The following is a 24,651-nucleotide window of genomic DNA, read 5'->3' on the forward strand; positions in this document are numbered from 1 at the left end:
AGGCTCCCATAGCAGTATTCTATATTCGGAGGAGGGAGTACTGACTTCACGCTGTCTTCTATTGGTGAATAGAATGCAGTACAGCCCTTCCAAACCTAGTCTCTTGACTAGAGGAGGAATCCAGATTGTAAAAACGTGTAAAGGTATGGACAGACGACCATGTAGCGGCCGCACATATGTCTTTAATCGGCACGCCTCTTTTGAGGGCCGATGAAGCTGCAATACCTCTGGTCGAATGAGCCCTAAGGTTTAGAGGGGGCTCTTTCCCTGCCAATTTATAACATTCCAGAATGGCTAGAATGATCCATCTGGAAATGGTCTGCTTAGTTATTGGTAACCCCAGCTTGTGACCTGCGTAGCCTACAAACAGCTGGTCTGCCTGTCTTATCCTGGCTAGTCTACCAATGTAAAAACTTAAAACCCTCCTAGGGTCTAGTCTGTGTAACCTCTCTTCCTCTTTCCCCGGGTGAGGAGGAGGATAGAAAGATGGTAGGATAATCTTCTGAGAGATATGGAATTCAGAGACTACTTTTGGGAGGAAATTAGGCTTCACTTGCAGGACAACTTTGTCTTTGTGAAAGATTGTATGAGGGGGTTTACAAGAAAGAGCTTGTAATTCGCTCACCCTTCTAGCAGATGTAAGTGCTATTAATAAAACAGTCTTAAGGGTAAGGAATCTTAACGAACAAGAATGGAGAGGTTCGAAAGGTGTCCCCATCACGAAAGTTAATACTAAGTTTAAAATCCCATAGGGGAACTTGGAATGGTCTTGGGGGATAAACATTGGTTAACCCCTTTAGAAACTGTATTACCAAGGGTAATTTGAAATAGGATGGTTCCTCCGCAGTACGCTTAAAGATAGATAGCGCTGCGAGATAGCCCTTAATGGTGCCAACTTGAAGGCCTGAATTTGCCAAATATAGTAGGAAGGACAAAACCATTGGTGTACCACATGAAAATGGGTCGATATTCTGTTCTCTACACCAGCTGCAAAATCTGTTCCAACGGCAGCGGTATAAAGACTTTGTTGCTGGTCTCCTTGCCGAAAGCAACACCTCCATAACATCATCAGGGAGGTCCCAATCCTTGTACCTCAGCCGTTCAGAAGCCAAGCGTGAAGGTTGAGGGTTTTGATGTCTGGATGGAGAACCTGACCTCCCTTCTGTGAGAGTAGGTTCTCTCTGAGAGGAAGTCGAAATGGAGGGCAGATGGACAAGTCTAGAAGGTCCGGGTACCACGTTCTCCTGGCCCAATCCGGGGCAATTAGGATCATGGTTCGCCGGAATCTTCTCAACCTCCTGATCATTTGAGGAATGACAGGGACCGGTGGGAACGCGTACAGAAGCGGAAACACCCAGTCCACTATGAACGCGTCTCCCAGAGCTCCTCTCGGAGGAAATTCCCTTGAGCAGAACAGGTCGCATTTCCTGTTTAGGCTGGTGGCGAACAGATCTACCTGAGGGGTTCCCCAAAGGGCGAAGATCTCTTGAAGGACTTCCTGAGCTAGCTCCCACTCGTGAGAGACTGTGTTCTGCCTGCTCAGAGCGTCCGCTGTCAAGTTCTTCTCTCCGGCTAGGTGAACTGCCGATAGAGAGATTCCTTCTTGGATTGCCCAAAACCAGAGCTGCATCGCCTCTCTGCACAGGGGTAGTGATCCTACGCCTCCTCTTTTGTTGAGGTAATGCATGGCCACCGTGTTGTCCGTCATTATCAGGACGTTCTTCCCTTGTACAACTGGCAGGAAAGCCTTCAACGCAAGTTTGATGGCTCTCAGCTCTAACAGGTTGATGTGTAGTCTGGACTCCGATGGAGACCAACGACCGCTGATGGTCAAGTCGTTGGCGTGGGCTCCCCACCCCGTGAGTGAGGCATCCGTGACTACTGTTATCTCCGGCCAGGGTTGCCAAAACCGTTCTCCTTTCAGAGTGTTCTCCTGACAGGCCCACCACTGAAGGTCTCGAGCCACCCTGCCGGGAACCTGAAGAAGATCTGTCATTCTCCCTGAGAATTGTGACCACTGAGTCCTCAGTGCCCACTGGAGGGATCTCATTCTCAGGCGAGCCTCTGGCATAAGGAAAATGCAGGATTCCATGAGGCCTAGCAACCTCAAAAAGTCGAAAGCTGGGAGACGTTGGGCAAGTTGGAACTTGGTAACCATCTGTAGAATATCTTGAGCCCTCACCTCTGGTGGCAAGGCTTTTCCCAGGGAAGTATCCAGGATCGCTCCTATGAACTGGAGTCTCTGCGATGGTATCATTTGAGACTTCTTTAAATTGAGGGAGAAGCCCAGCTTGTGATGGGAGTAGCATACGTGATTTAGCTGGATTTGAGCTTGCTCCGGAGAAACAGCCCTGATCAGCCAATCGTCCAGGTAGGGGTAGACGTGAATCCCTTCCCTCCTTAGACTTGCAGCCACTACCGACATTAACTTGGTGAAGACCCTCGGGGCGGAGGTCAGCCCAAAAGGCAGTACTCGAAATTGATAGTGAGAGTTGCCAATTGCGAACCTCAGGTATTTCCTGTGTTTGAGATGGATAGGCACATGGAAATAAGCGTCCTGAAGGTCCAGAGATACCAACCAGTCCTGAAACTGAAGGGCCTGGAGGATCTGAGAAAGAGTGACCATCTTGAATTTGTCTTTCCTGAGGAATTTGTTCAATTCTCGCAAGTCCAAGATGGGTCTCAGTCCTCCGTCTTTCTTTGGAACGAGAAAGTAAGGGGAGTACCAGCCCTTGTTCCTCTCCGCTACAGGTACCGGTTCTATGGCACCTTTCTCTAACAGGTCTATAATTTCCTGCAAGAGGAGCGGATCTGGAGCTTTCTGAGAGCTGATTCCCGGTGGATGACTCTGAGGTATACGTAGGAAAGGTAGGCAGTAACCTTGGGCAACTGTTTCCAATGCCCAAGCATCTGACGTGATAGTCTGCCATTCCGCCAGATGTTGAGTCAACCTGCCTCCTACAGGTGTCCTGTGAGGGAAGTCCTCAGAGTGGTTTTGGGGCGGCTGATGCAGATGCCGATGGTAAAGAGGCACCTGCTGTTGCTGCGGCTTTAGAATATCTACCCCGTCCACCTCGGGTAGTTCTTCTTTGACCCCTTTGAGCCGGTCGTCCTCTACCTCTTCCGAATGAGGAGTAGAAGCGAAAGGACTTGCCCCTCGCAGAGGTTCCTGTGGGACGAAAAGGAGTCTGACGGATTGCAGCTCCTAGGGATTTTGCTGCTGCTTTTGAAGTTTGCAGTTTCTCTAAACTGTCATCCGCCTTTTTCCCGAACAAAGAAGAGCCATCAAATGGCATGTTCAAGAGCCTGGCTTGCACATCTGGGGCAAAACCCGACTTTCTCAACCAAGCGAACCGCCTGATTGATGTACTTGCCGCCATTGCTCTGCTGATACTGTCAGCCGAATCAATGCCCATCTGGAGGGATTCGCACATAGCGTCTTTACCGTCCTGTATAATATTCAGGAACGCATCCCTTTCTTCTCCCTCCTGGATGCAGTCAGCCGCTGTAGAAGCACACTCCCAAAGTGTATGGCTGAACCTAGCAAGGGTGCAAGTAGCATTAACAGACTTTAACGCCATGCTACATGCTGAAAAGACTTTCTTAGCCATAGCATCACATTTTTTATCGTCCCTGTCCTGTGGGACAGTAGGATAAGCCGTCTTGACGTCGGTAGAGGATGCTGCTTGTACCACCAGAATTTCTGGGGATGGATGTTTAGACAAGAACTCTGGGTCTGTGGAAGATACTCTGTACTTTGCAGACAGTTTTTTATTTACTGCTGGTATTACATCTGGGGTTTCCCAGTTTGTCATGATCTTTCTCTGAAGAGCTTTATGAAAGGGCACCACTGGATCCTCTTGTGGGCCTTTGTCAAGAATATCCGTGAGGTCATCTTGCTGGAAAGATTGTGAAGGTGTAGACCACCCCATGAACTCTGTAATTCTGGCCATTAAGGCTCTGTAGGGGGTTTCAGCATGCTCCCCCGGGTCTGGTTTAGCAAAATCCACCTCAGGGGAAGTGTCTAAACCACTTGCCTCATGTAAAGAATCATGAAGAACCTTTAATCTGCGCTCTTCAGAGGAAAATTCCTCTCTAACTGGGGTTACAGGTCCCTGTAACTCATCTTGTTCTGACAAATCACCCTCTTCTAAAATTGAGGATATAGTTCTCAATTGTTCTGAATTAATAAAGGGAGTAAATCCCATTTCCAAGGCAGAGGGTGCTGAACTTGTCATTATTGGCCTCGAAAACGTCGATGTCGTCGACGCCGACGTCGAAGGCTTCGAGCGTGGCGTCGAAAACAGAGGTGGAGGCCTCGAGGACCTCGACAGAATTGGAATTTTACTCGACAATATCGACGCCATCGACGTCGAGGGCCTGGGAATCGTCACTGGATGTGTGGTCATCGTGACTTTTCTCGGCGTCAACGCCGGCGTCGAGTCGACAGACCTGTGTGTCGAAGGTCCCTTCGACAACGGCGTCGAAGACCTCGACGTCGACGGAACCTTCGTCGACGGAACCTTCGAGGAAGGTTTGGAGGTCATGGTCCTACTCGAGGGTTCGAGACGCACTCGAGAGGTTTCTTTCACCGGGTACTGCGACTCGCAGCGTTTTTGACCTTCGGGTCTTTCGACCAGAGCATCGCTCTCGGCAGTCTTCGAGGGGGTCGAGGCCGCTTTCTCGAAGACGCTCATCATGTTTTTTCTGAATTCCTCCCATTCAGCCCGGGAACTATGTTTCGTGGGGCAAGGGATTCTTTTTGGCGAAACAGAGGAAGAGGAAGACGGAGAAGGGGATCTTCGACGTCTCCTCTTCGAGTGTTTCGATCTCGAGGAGTGATGAGACCCACTCCGAGACCTGGAGCGTGAATGGTGACGAGGAGACGAATGTCTCGACTTCGTCGAAGAAGAAGAAGCTTTAAAAGTCTTACCTTTCTCCAGCTTCCCCCTACGCTCCTTCAGGGCCTTAGCTGTCATGGACATACAGTCCTCGCACTCCGAACAATGGTGTTCGGCTCCCAAGCACCACAGACAATTTCTGTGAGGATCGGTCAACGACATCTTTTTCCCACAATCTCGACATTTTTTGAAGCCGGATCGAGGGGTTGTCGGTTCCGACGAGGAAGCCATCGAGTACGATTCGAATAACTTGAAGTAAATATTACTAAGAACTGAGCAACGGTATTCCGAGGCACCGAGTAGCGCGGAAAAATGGAACTAAGCAACAGATGCTGCGCGCGGCCTTTATAGACAGGATGACGTCGAGCGTCGATACGGCGGCTGTCGAGGGTCATCGACTCGAGGGACGTCGACGCGCAGCGCCCTCTGGAGAAAAAATTTTCCGAGGCCAGCAGAGCTGGAAGGATATATCTAAGATGAGGAATACGTCGGAGGACACAATCCCTTCGAATGGGAGACTTTCCTCGAAACTGAAATTGGGAGATTGACCAACATAAGTGTGCCCCCTTTAGCCCTTACTTTTCACCCTAAAAATTAAGCGGTTAGAGAATAGGATTCATGACAAATATAATCGAGTGGGCATACGACTGGGTGAGAAATCCAAAATTGCATAATTGTACGTCGATGGCATCCTTTTATATATTCAGAACCCTGAGGTCAACTTCACGTCATGGTGGCTATGTCAGACTTCAGCAAATATTCTAGACTCTGACTCAACAATAATAAGTCCGAGATATTCCCCCCTGACGGAAGATACGCGGACACAGACGGATAAGACGGAACTCATGTGGGCTTCACACAATTTTCGCTATTTGGGGATCCTTATTGCTAGATCTGCTTCACTAACGTTTGATTTAAATTATGGGTCCTACCTGACTATGTTGAAAACAAGGTTATAGGAGTATGGGTATGGCTAACGCGTGTGTGGATCACCGCTAAGAGGATGGTTTTGATTTAGGAAGGAGAAGGGAACAATCCCCGATATATTTGCAGTTTATGAATTTGCACTACAACCATTTTAGGGCCGTTTTCGATATACAAGCCCTGTTTTAAGAAAGGTCACAGCAAGGCTGAAAGAAGTGTTGACATATTGGCATAATGTGATGGGCACTTATGACAACATAAGTGTCTGTTCTCACCTACAATATATAGAATTTTTGGTCGCATTCAATCATGGTTCTGACAAAAAAATGTGGAATGTCTGGCACATCCTGGGGACACACCCACACAGTATGTTGAAAACCACACTTCAGAGATAGGGGAAGATTCTGTTGTCGCTAGCCGGGAGATTGTCACTGATAAAGATGGTTATACTACCCAAACTTCTTTACCTATTCCATAATATTCCTTTATGGCCTGGCCATGCTTTCTTTACTGACCTTACTGGCATATGCTCCTCCTTTCTTTGGGCTGGTGGACAGGTTCAGGTAGGGGCAGGACTGGCTGCCCCAGATTTCGAGTTGTATTATTTGACAGTGCAGATATACTACAGGACGCACTGGGTTGATGGGCAGTCGGATGCACCACATGTTAGACTAGAACAATTAGAAGTGGGCCCCTCGTCCCTTCTGTTGCTGCTTGCAGGCAATGCATATCGACTTTCAAATTCATTAGACACGGTGGGTACGACCAGGGAGATCTGGGGTAGGGTAAATAAAAGACTGGAGATTCCCGCCCGTACGACAAACACCTCCCCCTATGGGGCAAATGGGCAGTGGCTCCCACCCCAGACAGGGCTATGCAGGAAGTCTGGAGCAGGGCCTGCATTTTTACTCTAGGGGATCTCTATGTGGATGGGTGGTTTAACACCTGGGATGCTATTAAGGTGCATATTGGGGACACTTCATTAGAATTGCTGAATTATTTCCATCTAAGGCAGCTATCTTCACGCGCTAGCTGGTGTCACTGACGGAAACCTCTTGCCATGGTTGCCCGACATATATTCTTTCTGGTGCGGCGAGCAGGAAGAACATATCCACACATTATGGATTGACACAGTCTGTAGATGTCAAGAGGGGGCCTAACATCAGGGAGAAGTGGGGAGCGATCCGGGAAGTGAATTCACAGATTTGCAATGGAAGAATGCATGCTGGTTGACAAAAGGGGTGTCCATTAATTCTAAATGTTTCCTTATACAATTCAAAGTACTTAACAGGCTATATTATACCCCAGCTACACTCAATATGTTCCGGCCTGACATACCCAAAGGATGTCCCAGGTGCTGCAGATCGCAATGCTACTCCGACACACGTTATGAGATTGCCCGAGGCTGAGCGATTACTGGTCTGAGATTTGCCATGCGTTGGAGGAAATACTGCACCGACAACTACACCTCACCGCGCAGGACTTCCTGTTGAGTTATACGGGTAAAATGGCTATAGTACAGCAGAGGTTTCTTAATTTGGGTCTGCTCCTGGCCTAAAGGGCCATTTGATACGATGGACTTCAAAGGAAACCACCAAAGCTGGCAACTTGGCTGAACGATGCAATATGGGCTAATAACAATGAAGAAGGAACAAGTTACTTACCTGTAACTGTTGTTCTCCAGCATGGGTCTGGCATGGATTCACATGCTCATGAATATTCCCCGTCGTCAGGCTGGGAATCCTCGGTAAAGAAAAAATCAGTATCAGATTCGTTTCTGATCTGTCTTTCTTAGTAGTAACTAATCACTGGTCATACTGCCCCCAGCCAATGATTGCCCTCTCCCTAAGCCCCCCCTCTGGCAGCCAACTTCCGATTTGGTAGCACGTAAAGTGGCAGTATGACCAAGTGAAGAGCCGCAGAGGGGTAGGAGGGAGGGTTCGCATGTGAATCCATGCCAGACCCATGCTGGAGAACAACAGTTACATGTAAGTAACTTGTTCCTTCTCCAGCATGGGGTCTGGCATGGATTCACATGCTCATGAATATAAGAATACATAGCAGTACACACATGCACAACCACAGGAGGTGGCAAAAGGCTCAACATTAAGCATTACATAAACTCAACATTAAGCAACTCTTACCTCCCCACCAGGCCCACCATCAGGAGAACAGGTTGCGCAGCACTGCTTGGCCGACTCTTGACTCCTCCCTGGAATCCCGGACGATGCAGTAGAATCTTGTGAAGGTGTGCGTCGACCTCCACGTAGCAGCCCTGCAGATGTCCAGCAGGGGCACACCAGACAAGAACGCCGTAGTAGCAGCGATCGCTCTGGTCGAATGGGCTCTCGGACGGCCGGGCAACGGTCGGTTTGCCAACCGGTGACAGTGCATGATGCAGCCGGAGAGCCATCTGGAAATAGAAGCCTTCGAGAGAGCCTTCCCTTGGTTCACAGGTCCAAAGTTCACAAACAGCTGTGCTATCTTCCGAAAAACTCTTTGTTCGGTCCACGTAGAACTTAAGCGCTCTAGCTACATCCAGCGAGTGCAAAGTCCTCTCGGCCGGCGACGAAGGCGATGGGAAGAAAACTGGTAACACCAAGGGCTCGTTAAGATGGAAGTCTGACGGCACCTTGGGCATGAAGGAGGGGTGCGTCCTCAGCACCACCCTCGTATCGTGAAAATTCAAGTATGGGGGCTTGCAGGATAGGGCCTGAATCTCTCCCATGTGTCGTGCGGAGGTGGTGGCCACTAGGAATGCTGTCTGCCATGACAGGAACCTCAAAGGAGCCGAATGCAAAGGCTTGAATGGCGGTCGCATGAGCCTGGTCAGCACCACGTTGAGATCCCACGCCGGGGCTGGAGCCTTCACCGGCGGGAACGATCAGAACAGTCCTTTCATAAATTCCTTCACCAGCCGATGAGACCACAAGGACGGCCGTCCTGTAGTTCTGGTGTATTGGGAGATCGCTGCCAGATGTATCTTGATGGAGGCGTGAGCTAGTCCAGCCTTGGCCAGCGACAGTAAGTATGGTAGCACTTGAGGTGCCTTAATCCGTAGAAGGTTGATCTTCTGTGCACGGCACCAGACAGAGAACCTCTTCCACTTATGTCCATAGCACTTAAGAGTTGAGGACGCCCTGGCCTTTGCAAGAACCTCTCTGCAGTTAGCCGGGATATCGTACCCTCCAAACTCTAGTACTGCAGGAGCCAGGCCTGCAAGTTCAGAGACTCCGGGTCGTGATGAAGGTTGGCGCCTCCTTCTCTGGAAAGAAGATCTGCGTCCGTCGGCAGCTTGACCGGTGGGGACGCTGACAAGTCCAGAAGGTCCGGGAACCAGATCTGCCTCGGCCACGCCGGTGCCACGAGGATCATCTTGCACCGGGACCTCTTGAGCTGGTTGATGAGTCAGAGCGGCAACGGAGAGAATGCATATAGGAACAGGCCGTCCCAGAGGAACGAGAAGGCATCGCCCAGGCTCCTCGGCTGGGGAAACCTGCTGGCGAACCTCTGGCATTTGGAGTTCATCGCTGTCGCGAACAGGTCGATCTGGGGTTTGCCTCATCGCTAAAAGAGTCGATCCACTTGATCCTGGCGTAGTTCCCACTCGTGGCACAAGCGCAGCTCTCTGCTGAGTGAGTCGGCGGTGGTGTTTTTTATCCCTGCCAGATGAAACGGCACCAGAAACATCCCTTGGGCAACGGCCCAATGCCACAGATCCTGGGATTCCTTGGATAGGGCAGGAGATCTGGTTCCGCCCTGCTTCCGAATGTAGAACATCATGGTGGTGTTGTCCGTGAAGATCCTCACCACCTTGCCCTTGAGGCACGGGAGAAAGGACCTGAGGGCCCAGAACACTGCACAGAGCTCCAGGATGTTGATGTGGAGTGGATTCTCCTCCGGGAGCCAGAGGCCTCTCGCGGTAAGCTCTCCGGTGTGCTTCCCACCCCTCCAGGGAGGCATCCGTTGCCACCTTTACCTGGTGGGCCGGGGTCTGAAAGTCTGTCCCTGCTGCCAGATGAGTGTGGGTGCCCCACCACCGGATCGCTCGTCGGAAGGTCTCGTTGAGAGGGATCCTGTCCTCGAAGCTGCCCGTCGATTGGATCCAGCGGGTGTCGAGGAACTCCTGTAGAGGGCGCAGCCGAAGCCTGCACAGGCGCACAAGATATATGCAAGAGGACATCATCCCGAGGAGGGACTTGATGGCCATCACCCTGGCCACGTCCGTGGCCAGCAGACGCTGCACCTCGCCCAGGATGGCCTTTGTCCTTTCCTCCGACGGCGAGGCCAGACGCGGCACTGTGTGGAGCTTGGCTCCCAGAAACAGTGCGACTTGCGAGGTGACCAGGTGGGATTTCGGGAAGTTGATGGAAAACCCCAGGTCCGTGAGCAGCTGGACGGTCTTCGATGTGTGTTCTACGGCGAGCTCCCTTGTCCCTGCACGGATGAGTCAATCGTCCAGGTAGGGGTAGACGTGGATCCCCTGCAGGCGCAGCTGCGCCGCCACTGGTGCGAGGCACTTGGTGAAAACCCTGGGTGTCGACTTCAATCCGAACGGGAGGGCCTTGAACGGGTAGTGCCGTCCTTGGACCACGAACCTGAAGAACTTTCGGTGTCCTTTTAGAATGGGGATGTGGAAGCATGCATCCTCCAAATCCAACGACGACAGGCAATCGCCCTCCTCCAGCTGTCCCAGCACGTGCTGGAGGGTGACCATCCGGAACTTCTATGCCTTGATGTACTTGTTCAGTCGTCGCAGGTCCAGGATGAGCCGCCATCCTCCTGTCTTCTTTTTCACGAGGAAGTACCTTGAGTATACTCCGGAGCCCCGGAGCCTCTTCGGGACGAGCTCGATGGCACCTTTCTTGAGCATCGCCCTTACCTCCAACAGCAGTTGAGAGACGTGGTTTTCCTTCCTGGCCACGGGAGGAATGCGGGGGCACTTTTAGAAACTCGAGGGCGTGCCCCTGGGCCAGGGCGGCCAGCACCCAACGGTCGGTGGTGATGGACTCCCACACGCTGACGAACTTCACCAGCCGGCCTCCCACCGGGGTGCTTCGGTGGGGGCCCGACGCCACGGTCGGTTCAGTCTTGCTTGGAGGACGCCTTGCCGCCTTGGCCTCCCTGGCGACGACAGCGGGATCCACCCGACTTCCCTCGTCCCCTATAGGCTTCTTGCGACGAGGAGCGGGCCGCCTGGCGGTACGTAGAGTAGCCACCGCCGAATCCCTTGGAGGCACCTTGCTTGCCTCCGGAGTTCTGAAAGGACGGCCGTCGTTACTGGAGAACTCCTAGGGCCCGAGCCGTCTCCGCCTTGATGCCTTGGAGGGACTCATCCACTGTTTTCCCAAACAGGTTGTTCCTGTCGAAGGGCATGTCCAACACCTTGGTTTGTACGTCCTGGCGGAAATCCGTCGCCTTGAGCCACCCTCGCCGTCTAAAGCAAACGCTGTTGCCTAGCTGGCGGAAACCGGTGTCGGCAATGCCCGTTGCCACCGTTATGGCGTGGTCCGACGCCACCTCACCTTCCTGCAAGATCTCCAGGGCCTCCGCCCTCTTGTCGTCCGGTAGGAAGTCCAACAGGGGGGCGATCTTGTACCACAATTCCCTGTCGTAGCGGGCCACGATCACAAGGGCATTGGCCGCCTTAATCATTGTTGCCGCCGACGAGATAACTTGTCGTCCCATCGCATCCAGCTTCTTTCCTTCGCCGTCCTGGCGGGAAAGTTGACGTTGAGGCCGATGCCCCCCCGCTTTCTTCTTGGCCGCCGCTGAGACGACCGAGTCAGGGGTCGGTTGCGCCCTAAGGCACAGGGGGGCCGCGTCGGGGACCCGCTACTACTTCTTGTACTGATCCCTCTTAGCAGGCGTAGTAGACGGGTTCCCAGATGTCATCCAGCAGAAGCACGGCGAGGACTGTCTTCCTCTTGGCCTCGCGCCGTTGGTAAAGGAACCCCTCCTTCTCTTCGGGGCAGAGCTGGAAAAGCTTGGATGCCCTGGCAATCATAGCGTGGAAGGACCCAATCTCGTCGGGTGGGGAGGCCCGAGTCGGAGGCGATGGGAGATCCGTCCCGTCGTCACCGCCGTCATCATCCGTGCCCGTGGCCGTGTCCGTGTCCGTTCCCGTGTCATCCTCAGGGACGGGGGCAAAGGTTGAGCAGGCCAAGAGGGCTGAAAAGGCGGGGCTGGATGGGTCGGTCTCCTCTTGCTTGGGGGACTTCCCGACGGGCCTGGTTCTGGCTCCTCCGTCGGGCCTGGCTCCGGTTCCTCCGTCAGTGGTAGGGGCAATCTCTTCCTTATTTCCGTACATAAGGATTGTATTGCCAACAAAATGGCCGCCGAGTTGTCCTGCAGCTCCGGAAGCGACGGGCGCGACGGTTGACTTGGAACCTTGCCAGCGCGGCTGTCGCTCTCGTCGTCCGCTTAGTTGGGATCCTTCCCGTGGGACCGGGCCTCAACGCCCTCGTCGAGGCCCCCAATACTTCAACCAGCTCCTCCTCGGAGGCTGTGTCCGTATCCACGATGGCCACCGCCCCCCCTTCTTTTTCCGCCGGGGTCGTCACGGGGGTCTTCTCGATGGGCCTGAAAGAGGCTTCCCTCTGCGGTGGCAGGGAAACTCTGGGCCCCGAGGTTACCTCCACTGATGTAGCCTCCACAGGCTGCGTCAGGGCCGCTGCGACTTCCTTGATAGTGAGTCAAGGCCTTCACCACCTTCTGTGGGCCTGTGGCCGTCACCTTGGGGGGAGGGTCACCGCCTCGCTCCCCTGGGCTGGATCCTAAGAGCCCGACCGGGGCCTCTCCAGAAGCTTTGCTGGGTTCTCGGCTTTCCTCTTCCCCGAGCCAGAGCGTTGGCTCGTGGTTGATGGCGCTGGAGAGGATGCGCCCTGCCTGGCAGCCGAGGAGCCTGACCGTTCGGCTCTCCCGGTGCCCGCGGATTCGCAGTGCTTTGCCTTCTGTTGGGTCCCCGTCGCCGGGGCGCCCTCACAGGACTTAGAAGACCGCTCTGACTTCTTCTTCTTCTTACCTGACGGGCTCTTTCCTTCCAGCCAGTTGGAGAGGCAAAGATGTCGATCCTTCATGGTCCGCTCCGACATGTTCCCGCAAAACGCACAGTCCTTCTCCAAGTGCGTTTTGTCCTCATGACGGCAGTAGAGGCATTTCGAATGCTCGTCGTCCTTGAACACATTCTGAAGCTGGCATCCAGGACAAACCCTGAACAGCTTTCCGGGCGTCGAGCTTCCTTTTTCCTGGGCCATGTCCGGGTAGGCCTCAGAAACTTGACTCCTCCAAGAAGTGTAACTCGACGAAAACTTCACCCTTGAGGGGCGTAGAAAAATCCAAAACGGGTCCCCGTTGATCGGATGGAGAAACGGTGGAGCTTGAGGCTCTGTTTAACTGAAAAATCAGAAAATCTCTTTGAAAAAAGCACGAAAACGCAGCAAAGCTCGAGAGATAAAGCACGAGGACTCCCAACACTTGAACGTGCGGTAAACATCTGAAGATGGCTACCAGAGGCGGGGCTTAGCGAGAGGGCAGTCATTGGCTAGGGGCAGTATGACCCAGTGACCAGTGATTGGTTACTACTAAGAAAGACAGATCAGAAACGAAACTGATACTGATTTTTTCTTGACCGAGGATTCCCAGCCTGACGACGGGGAATATTCATGAGCATGTGAATCCATGCCAGACCCCATGCTGGAGAATTGTATGTCTCAATGGTGCCCAACAGCTGCTGACCTAAGGACATCTGGCAAGACTTTTGTATATACTTAGCAAATCCAGCATAGCCATGAATTTTCCATGATATCTCCCAGTGCATGCCTGTCGATGCATTATGTTGTATGGTCGAAATGTTTAAGACACCTCAAGATGTAATGACGCTGCTGCTATGTATTTCAGGTTGCCTGATCAACAAGTGCTTAATGAAGTACGTTTATTTTAAAAAGTCTATTCTTTGTGAGTGAATGCACTTATATTGTCAGCCTATGTTGCCAAATTATTGTGAATTATCCCATATCTGAACTTTTTAAATTCTTAACCATATATTTAAACTATATTATATTGAATCCATAAATCAGAGTCTATACTTAAAGACTTGCTTTACATAATATTTCTCATATTTTGGAGCTCCTCATGTCACTACAATCCTGAATTGTGATAATAGAACTTTATACATACTCTCTCATTAAGATAAAATAATACATTGGTATTAGTTCTCATTATCCAAAAATGAAAATGTTATAATCCTGACATATTGATGTCATTCCTCAATGTTCAGGACCAAAATGCAGTCTTCGCCATGATCAATGCATACTAAATGCATTCTGATGCTTTTTATCCATACAGAAATATTACTCACAAGATCGACGTTCCTTGTTAGTGCAGATACGTTTCGACCTATTTCATAAGAAAACCTGCATCTCAGGATTGCTGTTCAGTCAATTCAATGTACTTCAAAGTGCACAAATGAATTGCGCTTTCATCCTTATTGTCCATCTGGTGTTCTTAAAGCCAATGTTCTGCCAATGGTAATTTCTGGTCCGACACTGCCAACATGTTCAGATGTTCACGAATTCTGTATCTTTGCTCTCTAATTGTACTACCTGCATACAACTTTTTACAAAAACAATGTATATTGCATATTTTGTGCGATAATTCATAAAATCCTGAATCTGAAATTGATCCTTGGTAGTAAAAGCCTGCACATTATTAAGAGCATGTTTGCACATAGTACAGTTTAGACATTTGTAAAATCCTCTAACTGGCTGTCTTGCTAGAATGTCAGTTTGTAATTCTCTAGTTTTGTTATTCAGCTTGGATTTCAATGTGGGTGCTCTAGTATATACAACTCCAGTGTTTGAGAAATATAGTGTTTGAGGTCTGGATCTAAATTTAAACTACATCAGTGTTTCTTAAAAATCCTTTGCATTACTGGATTTTTCTTTGGTACATTTAGTAATCCTCCTCACTTTATTCATATTGTCACCCATTATTCGTTTCCTTGGAGTAAGTAATCGTGTTAGATTGTCGGTCTTCCTCTTTTGCATTATTAACGATGTTCATAGGGTGTGCCCTATCCATAAATCTGCTGTGAATTCTCTGACTTCCCTGTGCATAGGTGTTGGTTTCACTACAATACCTTTTTGCTTGTACACATTCTTGAGATGGAATGCAATTGATCGTACTTCTACGATGATACCTTCCTGCCTGCAAAATTGCATTTACTTCTGTCTTTTTTTGAAATGTCTGAATATGTAATTGATTGTTTTTGATGCATATGTGCAAGTCTGAGAAAATTACATGTCCCTGCTACTTTCTAATGTATATTCCAATCCAAAATCTTTGTGATTTAAATATGGATTTTATTGATCTAGTTCTTCTTGTGTTACATTACAAATTAGCAATAGGTTGTCTATGTATTGCATCCATGTAACCACTTTACCTGAGAGGCTAGGATGTGTTGTGGCATGTGGGTATTCAAACTGTCGCATGAATAGATTCATCATTGCGGGTGCGAAGCATGGCTCCATGGCTATCCCCTTTGTCGGTCTATATATGTCAGCAAAAATGAAAATATTGTTTCAATGTAAAGTTCAAAAATTCCTTCAACATTTCCACTTGTAACAAAAATGAGGCAGATGTGTCCTTATACAAATATTCAACGGTTTCCAATGCCAACCCATGATCAATAGAGGTACATAATGCTTTTAACATCCAAAGTACCTAAGATGCAATACTCTGTCCATTACATTTTGTCCAGATTTTCCCGAATTTGCATTGTATCTCTTGTCTATGAGTGTAATTTATATACTTCTGGTCTTAGAATAATATCTATGTCATACCACAGGGCGCTCAGCCCAACCTCCTCCTTCTCAATAGACTACTTCTGTCTCTACTTCTGACTCATCAGCTTCCTCCCCTCTCCTGCCACTCTTTTCTGCCACCCCTCTGGCCCCTCTGCAACCTCAGATGGGTGTACCACACTCCTATACCCCTCGTCGGAAACCCCGTCAAAAGTGGCAACTTGCTCCACTTAGCCCCCCTCAACTTTCGCTCTAACGTCAAACACTACTCTGACATCTGCCACCTCCTTGAACACCTTAACCTTGACGTCCTCACACTCACTGAGACATGCTTCACTGCCAGCTATGTCACAAGTTTGGACACTCTCCTCCCAGAGGGGTACAACATGCTCTCTAAGCACAGGCCTAACCAGTCCGGGGGTGGAGTTCCTGTGATCTTCCCTGAGTGGGTCCCTGCTACTATTATACTCACTCAGGCCTACTCTTTTGAATGCCTAGTCTGCAGGCTTGGTGTCTCTCCTGGCCGCTCTCTGGCTCTGGTCACCATCTACAGGCCTCCTGGCCAGGTCTCCCACTTCCTCTCAGAACAGGCTGACCTCACTTCTTCTCTCTTGGCCTCTTCCTCCAAACTCCTCCTCCTCCTCTGAGGCTTCAATATGCACCTTGACTCCTCTGATGTGGCCTCTGGGTCCTTCTGCAACCCCTGTGAATCTCTGTCCCTCACCATTATTCCCTCCTGTCCGACACACTCTGCCGGACACACCTTGGATGCTCTCATTTCTTCAGACAACTCCATCTCCATCCCTCTGATTACTCCTCTCTCCTGGTCCGTGCACGATATGACATTTCTAACGTGCCTATACACAAGTGTTTCAAGGTACGACGAGGCAAGGGAGGGGAAACAGAGGGAAGACAGAGGCAGCGATCCTACTAGGCCATGTGACATTGAGATCGTGGGAGGGGGGAAGGGGAAAAGTGCAGAGGGGAGGGAGGAGGCAGTGCAGTACATAGGATGACAGTAAAATAAATAAATAAAATAAATAGAATAAATAGAGTGCATACATCAGGTGTCAAGTGCTAGTAGGGGCTGTAGGGATACAGAAACAGTCCCCGGTTGCCAGGGGGGCAGTACAGGTGTGCAACTGGTGATGAGGGGGACCTGGGCCAGAGATCAGAGGGTAGCCAGGTAAATCAGTGCAGTTTCAGATTCAGCCAGGACATCAGTAGGGGAGAGGAGGAGAGAAAGCAGAAGCAAAGAGGAAGGTCTTGAAGTGCTTCCAGAACTGGAGATGGTTCTACTCACATTTCAGAGAGGCAGGGAGGCTGTTCCAAATGGAGGCCTCAGCAGAAGAAAGATCTACAACCAACTCGCTGCTTGGAGAAGCAACTAACCCTAAGGGAGCTGGAGGTGGATGAGCGAAGAGCTCGAGAAGGAAGATATTTAGGAAAAGAGAGTTGAAGGTATTGAGGTCCCAGAAGGCCTTGTGGACAATGCAGAGGGTTTTGAACTTAACCCTCACCGCCACTGGGAGCCAGTGCAGAGTTTTCAGTCCTGGAGAGATGCGATGTCTGGGCTTGAGGCCAAATACAAGTCTCGCAATCCTGTTTTGGATGAGTTGCATAGGGCGGAGAGTAGATTCAGGCAGATTTAGAAAGGCTGTTGCAGTAGTCCAGCCTAGAGAGAACCAGAGCTCTGGAGACAGTGAGCTTCTGGGGGTAGGAGAATACCTCTGAGGAGGTGCAGTTGGTAGTGTGACTTCTTAGAGACGTCAGCGATGTGAGGAGAGAAGGAAAGTGTGGAGTCGAAGATGACCACAAGGTTTTTAGCCTCACAGGTGGGAGCAGGAAGAGGGCCAAGAGAGGCCGGCCAGAGAGTGACATGCTCTCCTGTCCTCTCACCTGGACCTCCTGGGTCACCTGGCTAAGCCCCCACCGACACTGCCAAGCTCCTTCATCATTTGACCTACGAAGTGAGTGTCAGTTGCCACTTTTGCTGGCACCTTCACTCTTCCTCCTACTCCTGCCACGGACTCTCACTCTGACACTGCCCTAACTAACTCTCCATCGCCAACACTCTAGACATCCTTGCCTCTGTCAAGAGGATCCGCATGAAACCTGCCTCCAAGTGCAACTCCTGGTATGACTGCGACCTGGTCGCTCTGAAACGCAAGTGCAGGGCAGCTGAGCGGAAGTGGCAGGCTTCAAGCACATCCTCGGACAAACTGGCATGCCGCCTGCTCCAAAGGCAATAAAGACTCCCCATCTGCTCAAAGAAGAGGGCCTATATCCAATCCTGCATCTTTGCAGCCCCTAAAACACAGCTGAACTTTTCAAAATCTGAAAGGAACTCGCCAACCCAACTGCAGTCTCAACTTCTCCTCTGCCGTCTGTGTCCCTCTGTACTTCTCTGGCATCTCCCTTCATTTCTAAAACGCAGGATATCTTGTCCTCACTCTCCTCTACTCCTCACCCTTCTCCCTCACCCGCTCTCAGGCCTCACTTGGCCCCCTTCAACGCTCACCACCTACTCTCCTCCTTTTCTCCCATAACACCTGATGAGGTTTCTAGACAATTCTGCTCTATGAAAGTCTCATCCAAACAGACCTTCTGGCACTATTAACTACCAACAATCAGCGGCCTTCGGAGTGGGCTTAACCTCAGAGAAAATAGATGCCCTCCGACCCTCCTGTCCTATTCATTTGAACAATAAAGTCATAGATTACTTAGGGGTGCACATCGCAGCCCTCCCGGGGGGAGTATATACAACAAACTTCTTCCCCTCTTTAAAGAAATGGAGAGGTGGAACACCGTAGAAATCTCACTAATGGGGCGGATTACAGCATGTTTAATTAACCTACTTATAATTCTGTTCTACTCTTCCCGGGCGGTCCTGCTACCCCATCCCTGCCTACCGCAGAAAATGTTACAGTTTATATGGAGGGGTAAGAAAGCTAGGATCCCTAAAAGGGGTAATGATGGGCACCCCTCGTTTAGGTGGGTTGGGGGTTCCTAAACTATGCAAATATTACATAGCTGCACAACTGGCAAGCTTCCAGGTGTGGTAATCCGAGGCGGACCCCCTGGAATGGGTGGACATCGAACAGTCAAGACTGCCACTGCCCCTCCGCTTCCTCTCATATGTCCACCAGTCCACGCAAAAATACTGGGCTAATATTCTCTGAATATTGAGAATATGGGAATGTGTGATGAAATCTGAGGCCACCCCGACCGGATTGGGTCAGCTCACCCCAATTTTTCATAACTCAAGCATCACTTCAGACATGCACCCCACAAACCTTAAGAACTGGATGAAGGGAGGGCTATTTGAAAATGGCCGCCACACACCTTTGAGAACTGCAAGAAGACTTTTCAGCTGACCGAGTTACAGATTCAGTCATTGGTACACACACCCGCTGGTATGACAAAGGGCCGTACGTAACCTCAGCCCCATTGAAATCAATTTACAGGAGGGACTACCAGGGGGAAACACATCCAAACTATACAAGTTGTTGCAGGAGGACATGCTGACTCTTCGCCCTGCATACATGACGCAATGGGAAAAAGAACAAGGCTGCCCAATCGAGGACCATACTTTGGTTGACATCTGGACGAGAAGCCACTCCTCAACCTGTGTGACGAACAAAGAATGTGCTCTTAAACTGCTTTTTCCATGGCACTACCACCTAATGCGGATCCACCACATTCAGAACTTGTTAGATCTGCAGTGCTGCTGAAAAGTTTGGGATAAAAAGGCACTTACACATGTGGTGGGGACTGCCCTTCCGCACAGGCCTTCAAGGAAGAAGTACTCGCCATAACTGAAGCCATTACCCAGGTCAAACTTCTGAAAAAAACTGAAGTGATTGTCCTGGATGCTCTGATTCACAGGGTTTACCCAAGATCTGGGACGACAGCCAAACTCGTTACTCAGCTTCTCCTTTCGTGGAGGATCACAACTGCCCAAACTTGGAAATCTCCTGAGAGCCCATTAATCTCCATATGGTGGGTCAAAATATGGGACATCCTGGTGGCAGAAAAGCTTACGGCCGCCAAGAGGGGCATTTTACACCGATTCACAAATATGTGGGCCCCTATCCTGCAATATGATCGGGATTATCCTGCTCGGAGACACAAACCGCGTCACCCAAGCCTGTTCCTTCGGGACAATACCTGAAACAGGATCCTCCCAGTCAGCTTCGACCAGACTGGGGGAAAATGGGGAGGGAGGGTGTCAATCTCCAAGGGTGGGAGGGGGGGAAAGGGATAGTCATATTTTGCAATGCTGTTTGAATGACTGACGCCAAATGTGTGGCTCTGTTCTGCGTCCTCCGTGACAGCAACCAAATAAAATAAAGTTGTTTTTAAAAGATCCTTCTGCCGACGCTTCCTGTCTGGCAAATACCGCCCTAGCTCCATTACCCCCTTCCTGGGCAATCTCTTGGAGAAGCTGACCATCTCCCAGCTTAACCACCAAACTGTAGCTGCTGGTTGTCTCCATGACCACCAGCCTGGCTTCAGAGCTGCCAGAGGCACAACACTGCTCTCCTGAACTCCTGGGAAGACTTGCTCTCTAATCTCAACGTCAGCTCTCCTTCCATTCTCATCCTTCTTGGCCTTTCCTCTGCCTATGATACGGTCAACCATGCCACCCTGATCGGCTCCGTGATACCCTTGGCATCACGGACCTGGCTCGGGACTGGTTGACCTCCTTCCTCTCTGACCGACCTTCCTAGGTTCAACTGGATCCTTTTCTATTCACCATTTCACTCTCCACCTGCAGTATCCCTCAGGGCTCTATCGTCTCACCTTGGCTTTTCAACATCTACCTTGCCCCTCTAGCCCATTTGATCTCCACCTTCTCTTCTAACTTCGTGTTATGCGGATGACACGCAGCACTCCTTCAAGCGTCCCTCCTCTGCCTCTTCCTCTTCTTTCTCAATCCTGGCTGCCTGTCTGCTATTCATGTATTGTGCACGGCTAACAAGCTCTGCTTTAATGCCAGTAAGACAGAGATCCTTCTCATTGGGACCCCCGCTCCCTTTATTTATTTATTTAATAATATATTTATATAGCGCATGAACGCAAGCCCAGAGGCATAGAGGTGTTAAAACAAGCCAGACAAAAAACATGAAGGAGTCAGGAAAAAGAAAATGGAGATCACACACAGAGACCAGGTGATCAGATAAACAGGACAGTCTTCGCTTGAAGAACGCGAGTGAGGGGCAGGAAGTAAGGTCAGGTGAAAGGGTATTCCACATCCGTGGAACTGCATGCAAAAAGGTTTTTTGGGTAACATAGGCAAGTCTGGTTCTGGGTACCTCCAACATATCGCTGTTATTAGATCTCAATGTTCTACGGACAGGCAGCAGAGAGATGTAGGTGGACAGGTACCCAGGAGCCAGACCAAAAAGACATGTGTGTGATATAGTACACAAAATGTAACTCTACTGCACACAGGGAGCCAATGCAGAACTCTCCTAGCTTTAGACACATGGGGCCTCATTACTGGTCTGGCAGTAACCCTGCCGGTGGATACCGGCGGGTTGCCGCTAGACCTGAAAAAAATGACTGGCGCCTGGCTACAGTGGTCTATAATGACCTATATGGTTGTGAGTGCAGGTCCCAGTGTTTGATGATCTGTCCCTTGAATGGGGGATGTCTTCATGGTGATGAGGGACTGTTAGTTGTGCATTTTTCTGTTTTGTCTTTTGGTTTGTGTGTCATGGATCTTTTATAAAGTTGTAAAATGTTTTTGCATATGAGTTATAAATATCCATATTGTTATGTATTTGGTTAGTCAACTTTAGTTCTACTGTTATTACAAGTTTTGCAATTTGGACATAATTGATTGTTGCTTAAAATGTTAAATAAAGTGATTTTAAAAAAAATAATCGAAGGGCCAACTCCTGGATGTGGGTCTTGGTCTTCTCGTCTGCCCAAGTTATCCATTCTTCCTGAATTTGAATTATATACAGCTTTCATACCTGTGAATTCTTGAAATGGAATTACCCTTTTTTGCAAGGAACCCACCTCCATCATTAGAGACCTAACCAATAGAGAGGAGATTATCAGCCTAGCAGTCATACCTAAAGTTATGAATAAAATCAACAAGTTGAATGTCAGACGATATCAGACTAAGTTCAGGTATATCCCGAAATAGGTTAAGTATGTAGGGTCTGTTAAGTGACCTAGGGCCACCGTCTTCAAACACATAATAAAGTATAATACTTGGTTCATTAGAAAATGCAGGTGCTCTGAGACAGTTTGGTGTTATCCTATTAAAGTCATTGTCCTTATTGAGGGCAGCTGGCTTTGATTGTATCTCATTGTCTCCAATAGACTTTTGGTTTCTACACCATGTTCCACCCGCATTCTGATTATAATCCAGCTGAGTATTACATGTTTCCGCCGTTACCTCATGGTGGCTTATTTGCAGATTTACTTCATGGTTACCTTTCTCCAGAGTGAGCACCTCATTGCTTAATATACTTTGTTTTGCAGCTTGTAATTTTTTATTCAGTATAGTCTCAATGAGTGTACTAACAGAGGCGAGTGATAGACCGCTTTCAATGGTCAAATCATTCACCAGTACAGACCACAAATCATACTTACTCGCGTTATCTATTTTACCAATATTTGGATGAAGTTTCAGAGATTCAGGATACAAAGAATGTTCTTTGCTACTGTAACCTCTATCAGTGTTGCTAGGTACTGAGTGAGGGTTACCATCATCAGAACATATTACTGCTTGATCTTTTGTTTTTTGTGGCTGAACCGTGCCACCTGGACCTGCAGACGTAGGAGTGTTGGTGCGTGACAATGCATCTGGATTTTTGAATATGTCAAAAATATCCAGCACACCTCTTTCCATTATTTTGAGATTCCTATCAATCCAAGCAGACAACCTTGAAGTACCGTCAGAATACTCATTGTACATATCACGGTTTATATCATTATTACTTTCTGTCATTATGTCACCAAGCATTGGTTCAGAATTTTTATTGCTCCTGGGCAGATTCACAGGATGAGAAATGACATCTTTTTCTTTTTGACAAACCGTCATGATGTCATGAAGGTCCATAGTACACATCCAATTTGCGCGAGGATATGTTGGAAGCTTTCGTGGCGCTAGCCTGTTTAATCTTTTTTATTTTTTTTATAGATAATTTAACCACAAATGGCACAGGGTGTTAGGGAGAATTCTCTCTTTAGGCTGAATTTCCTACCCTAGTGAGTCCCCCAGCAGCTTTGCTGGATTTCTGGAGCTTGTTTTTTTTCCCACTCTTGGACATGATTTATGGTGTTCCTTTGACTGTCAGTGTGTTTTATGGGCTATGGGGTCCTTTACTCCATAGGGTCTCATGTGGTTTTTCCTATGTGTGTTACACAGCACCCTCAGTGCCGTAACACAGGGGTGTCATAGTGACACCCCACCATAGACTCCATACCCTGGGACCGACTACTGTCTCCCAGGACATGTAAAGTCACCATTGGCCTTACTAGTCCCAAATTATTAACAGAAACCAGTACAAACCATCATATTGTGGACGTACTGGTCGGGGCAATTCGATTGCCCCGGGGTCTGTTAGTCGAGGGGGCACGTCTCCGTCCCCCCTGATCGAGTTTTGGCTGGTGGCAGTGGAAACTACTTTTTATATTCGACCGCAAATATATTCCTATTCGGATTTTCCCATTGTTCGAGGCTACCAACTTTATTTAATTCTTATAGCCTCGAACATATCGCCGGTTTATTTAATTAATATGAATTCGCCGGTTGGTATTTTTTGCCAGGACTCGATTCTAAAATGGCGTTTGTGTTCTCTTCTGTGACTCCAACCCAAGTCGAGCCCTTTGTTCCACTTTTTGGCGGGCTTCTCCACAGAAGCCTCCAAAAGTGGTGCCACTCTGTCTGGGTACCACAGGGGGTGTGGGAGGGGGTTTAGGCACCCTGGACTGAGTTACCTTGGTAACTCAAGTCGCACTCTTGTGTGATTGGCCCAAGTGGTGAGCTGGCCGGCTCACCACTTAGCATGTTTGATTGACAGCTAGGCTAGTGAATGGGGGTGTGCTGCATAAAAGCAGGGCTTTGGGGACTGGAACTTCAGAAGTCGCCACAGGACCTGAGAATCCGACGAGGGAGAAGCTGAGGCGACCTACCACGATGACACCACTGGTGGAGCCCTGCGGAACCGACTCACCACTTCCAGACGACAGAGAAGATCTCCCGGCTGGAGAGGCTTCTTCTCCTGACTGGTGGGCACAACCAGTTTACCTTCTTTTCTTCGCACCCCAGACCGGCTCGTGGTCGAATTGCCCGTGCCAAGCACCCCGGCAACCGGATAGCCACTTACCACTGGACCGCGAATAAAAGGACCGCTCCTTTTACCTGAGAACTCAGCGGCTGGTTTCTTCCCTGGCAGTGCAACGGACTCCTGTCTTCCTCCCCGACGAGATCCTCTCTTCCCCCGGACGAAGCACCAACTTGCATCCGCTGCCAGGAACCACTGCCCCCGCTGGAGTATTCTCACCACTTTAAGGTACCGTATCCGCCAGGCCTCCCTTTCTAAAGATTGCTACAAGGTAATAATAACCCCTTAACCTTCTGGACTGGGCTGGCCGCCTTGACCCTCTAACTGCTCCTTTTCTTTGGTCCAACTCCTTTTTGAACCTTTACGAGACTCTTGTGCACTGCAACCGTGTGACCTTGGACACATTTCGTTTTGATCCTCTTAAAGTGGATCCGGCCTACTGACTCTAAACTCACGGTGTTACTTTGCCTTCCTCTCGTTGCGTTCGTGAAAAAGTGTTGGGATCTGTTTCAATTTATTCTCTGTTTTTCTCTCCCTTTTAAAAACGAATTATTAGAGTGCCATCTACGTTAAGCGCTCACCGCTGTCTGAAAATAAGTGGGGCTTGACTTAAAACTTGTCTAATATTCTTCTAAGGGAGTGTATATCTTTTAGTGACCATGTTTTCGAATTGCTTACTATTAGTGCCTGTGTGTTTTTCTAGATGTGGTTTTA

The 24,651-nt window shown here is 49.4% G+C and overlaps 1 protein-coding gene across 6 annotated transcripts in view; it reads right to left on the minus strand.

Moving 5' to 3' along the window:
• ABHD18 (abhydrolase domain containing 18) overlaps positions 1 to 24,651 on the minus strand; it is a 1,329,419-nt gene that overhangs the window by 67,545 nt on the left and 1,237,223 nt on the right. For 3 of the 6 annotated variants that reach the window (XM_069631095.1, XM_069631096.1, XM_069631097.1), the window contains one exon: positions 15,268 to 15,374. The exons of the other annotated variants lie outside the window; for them this stretch is intronic. In XM_069631095.1, coding sequence (XP_069487196.1) covers positions 15,268 to 15,374 — 107 coding nt within the window. The remainder of the gene's footprint in view (positions 1 to 15,267; positions 15,375 to 24,651) is intronic. 6 annotated transcript variants of the gene reach the window in all.

Source organism: Ambystoma mexicanum, chromosome 6q (genome assembly GCF_040938575.1).
Source record: "Ambystoma mexicanum isolate Mex_15411 chromosome 6q, UKY_AmexF1_1, whole genome shotgun sequence".
NCBI classification, from domain to species: Eukaryota; Metazoa; Chordata; class Amphibia; order Caudata; family Ambystomatidae; genus Ambystoma; species Ambystoma mexicanum.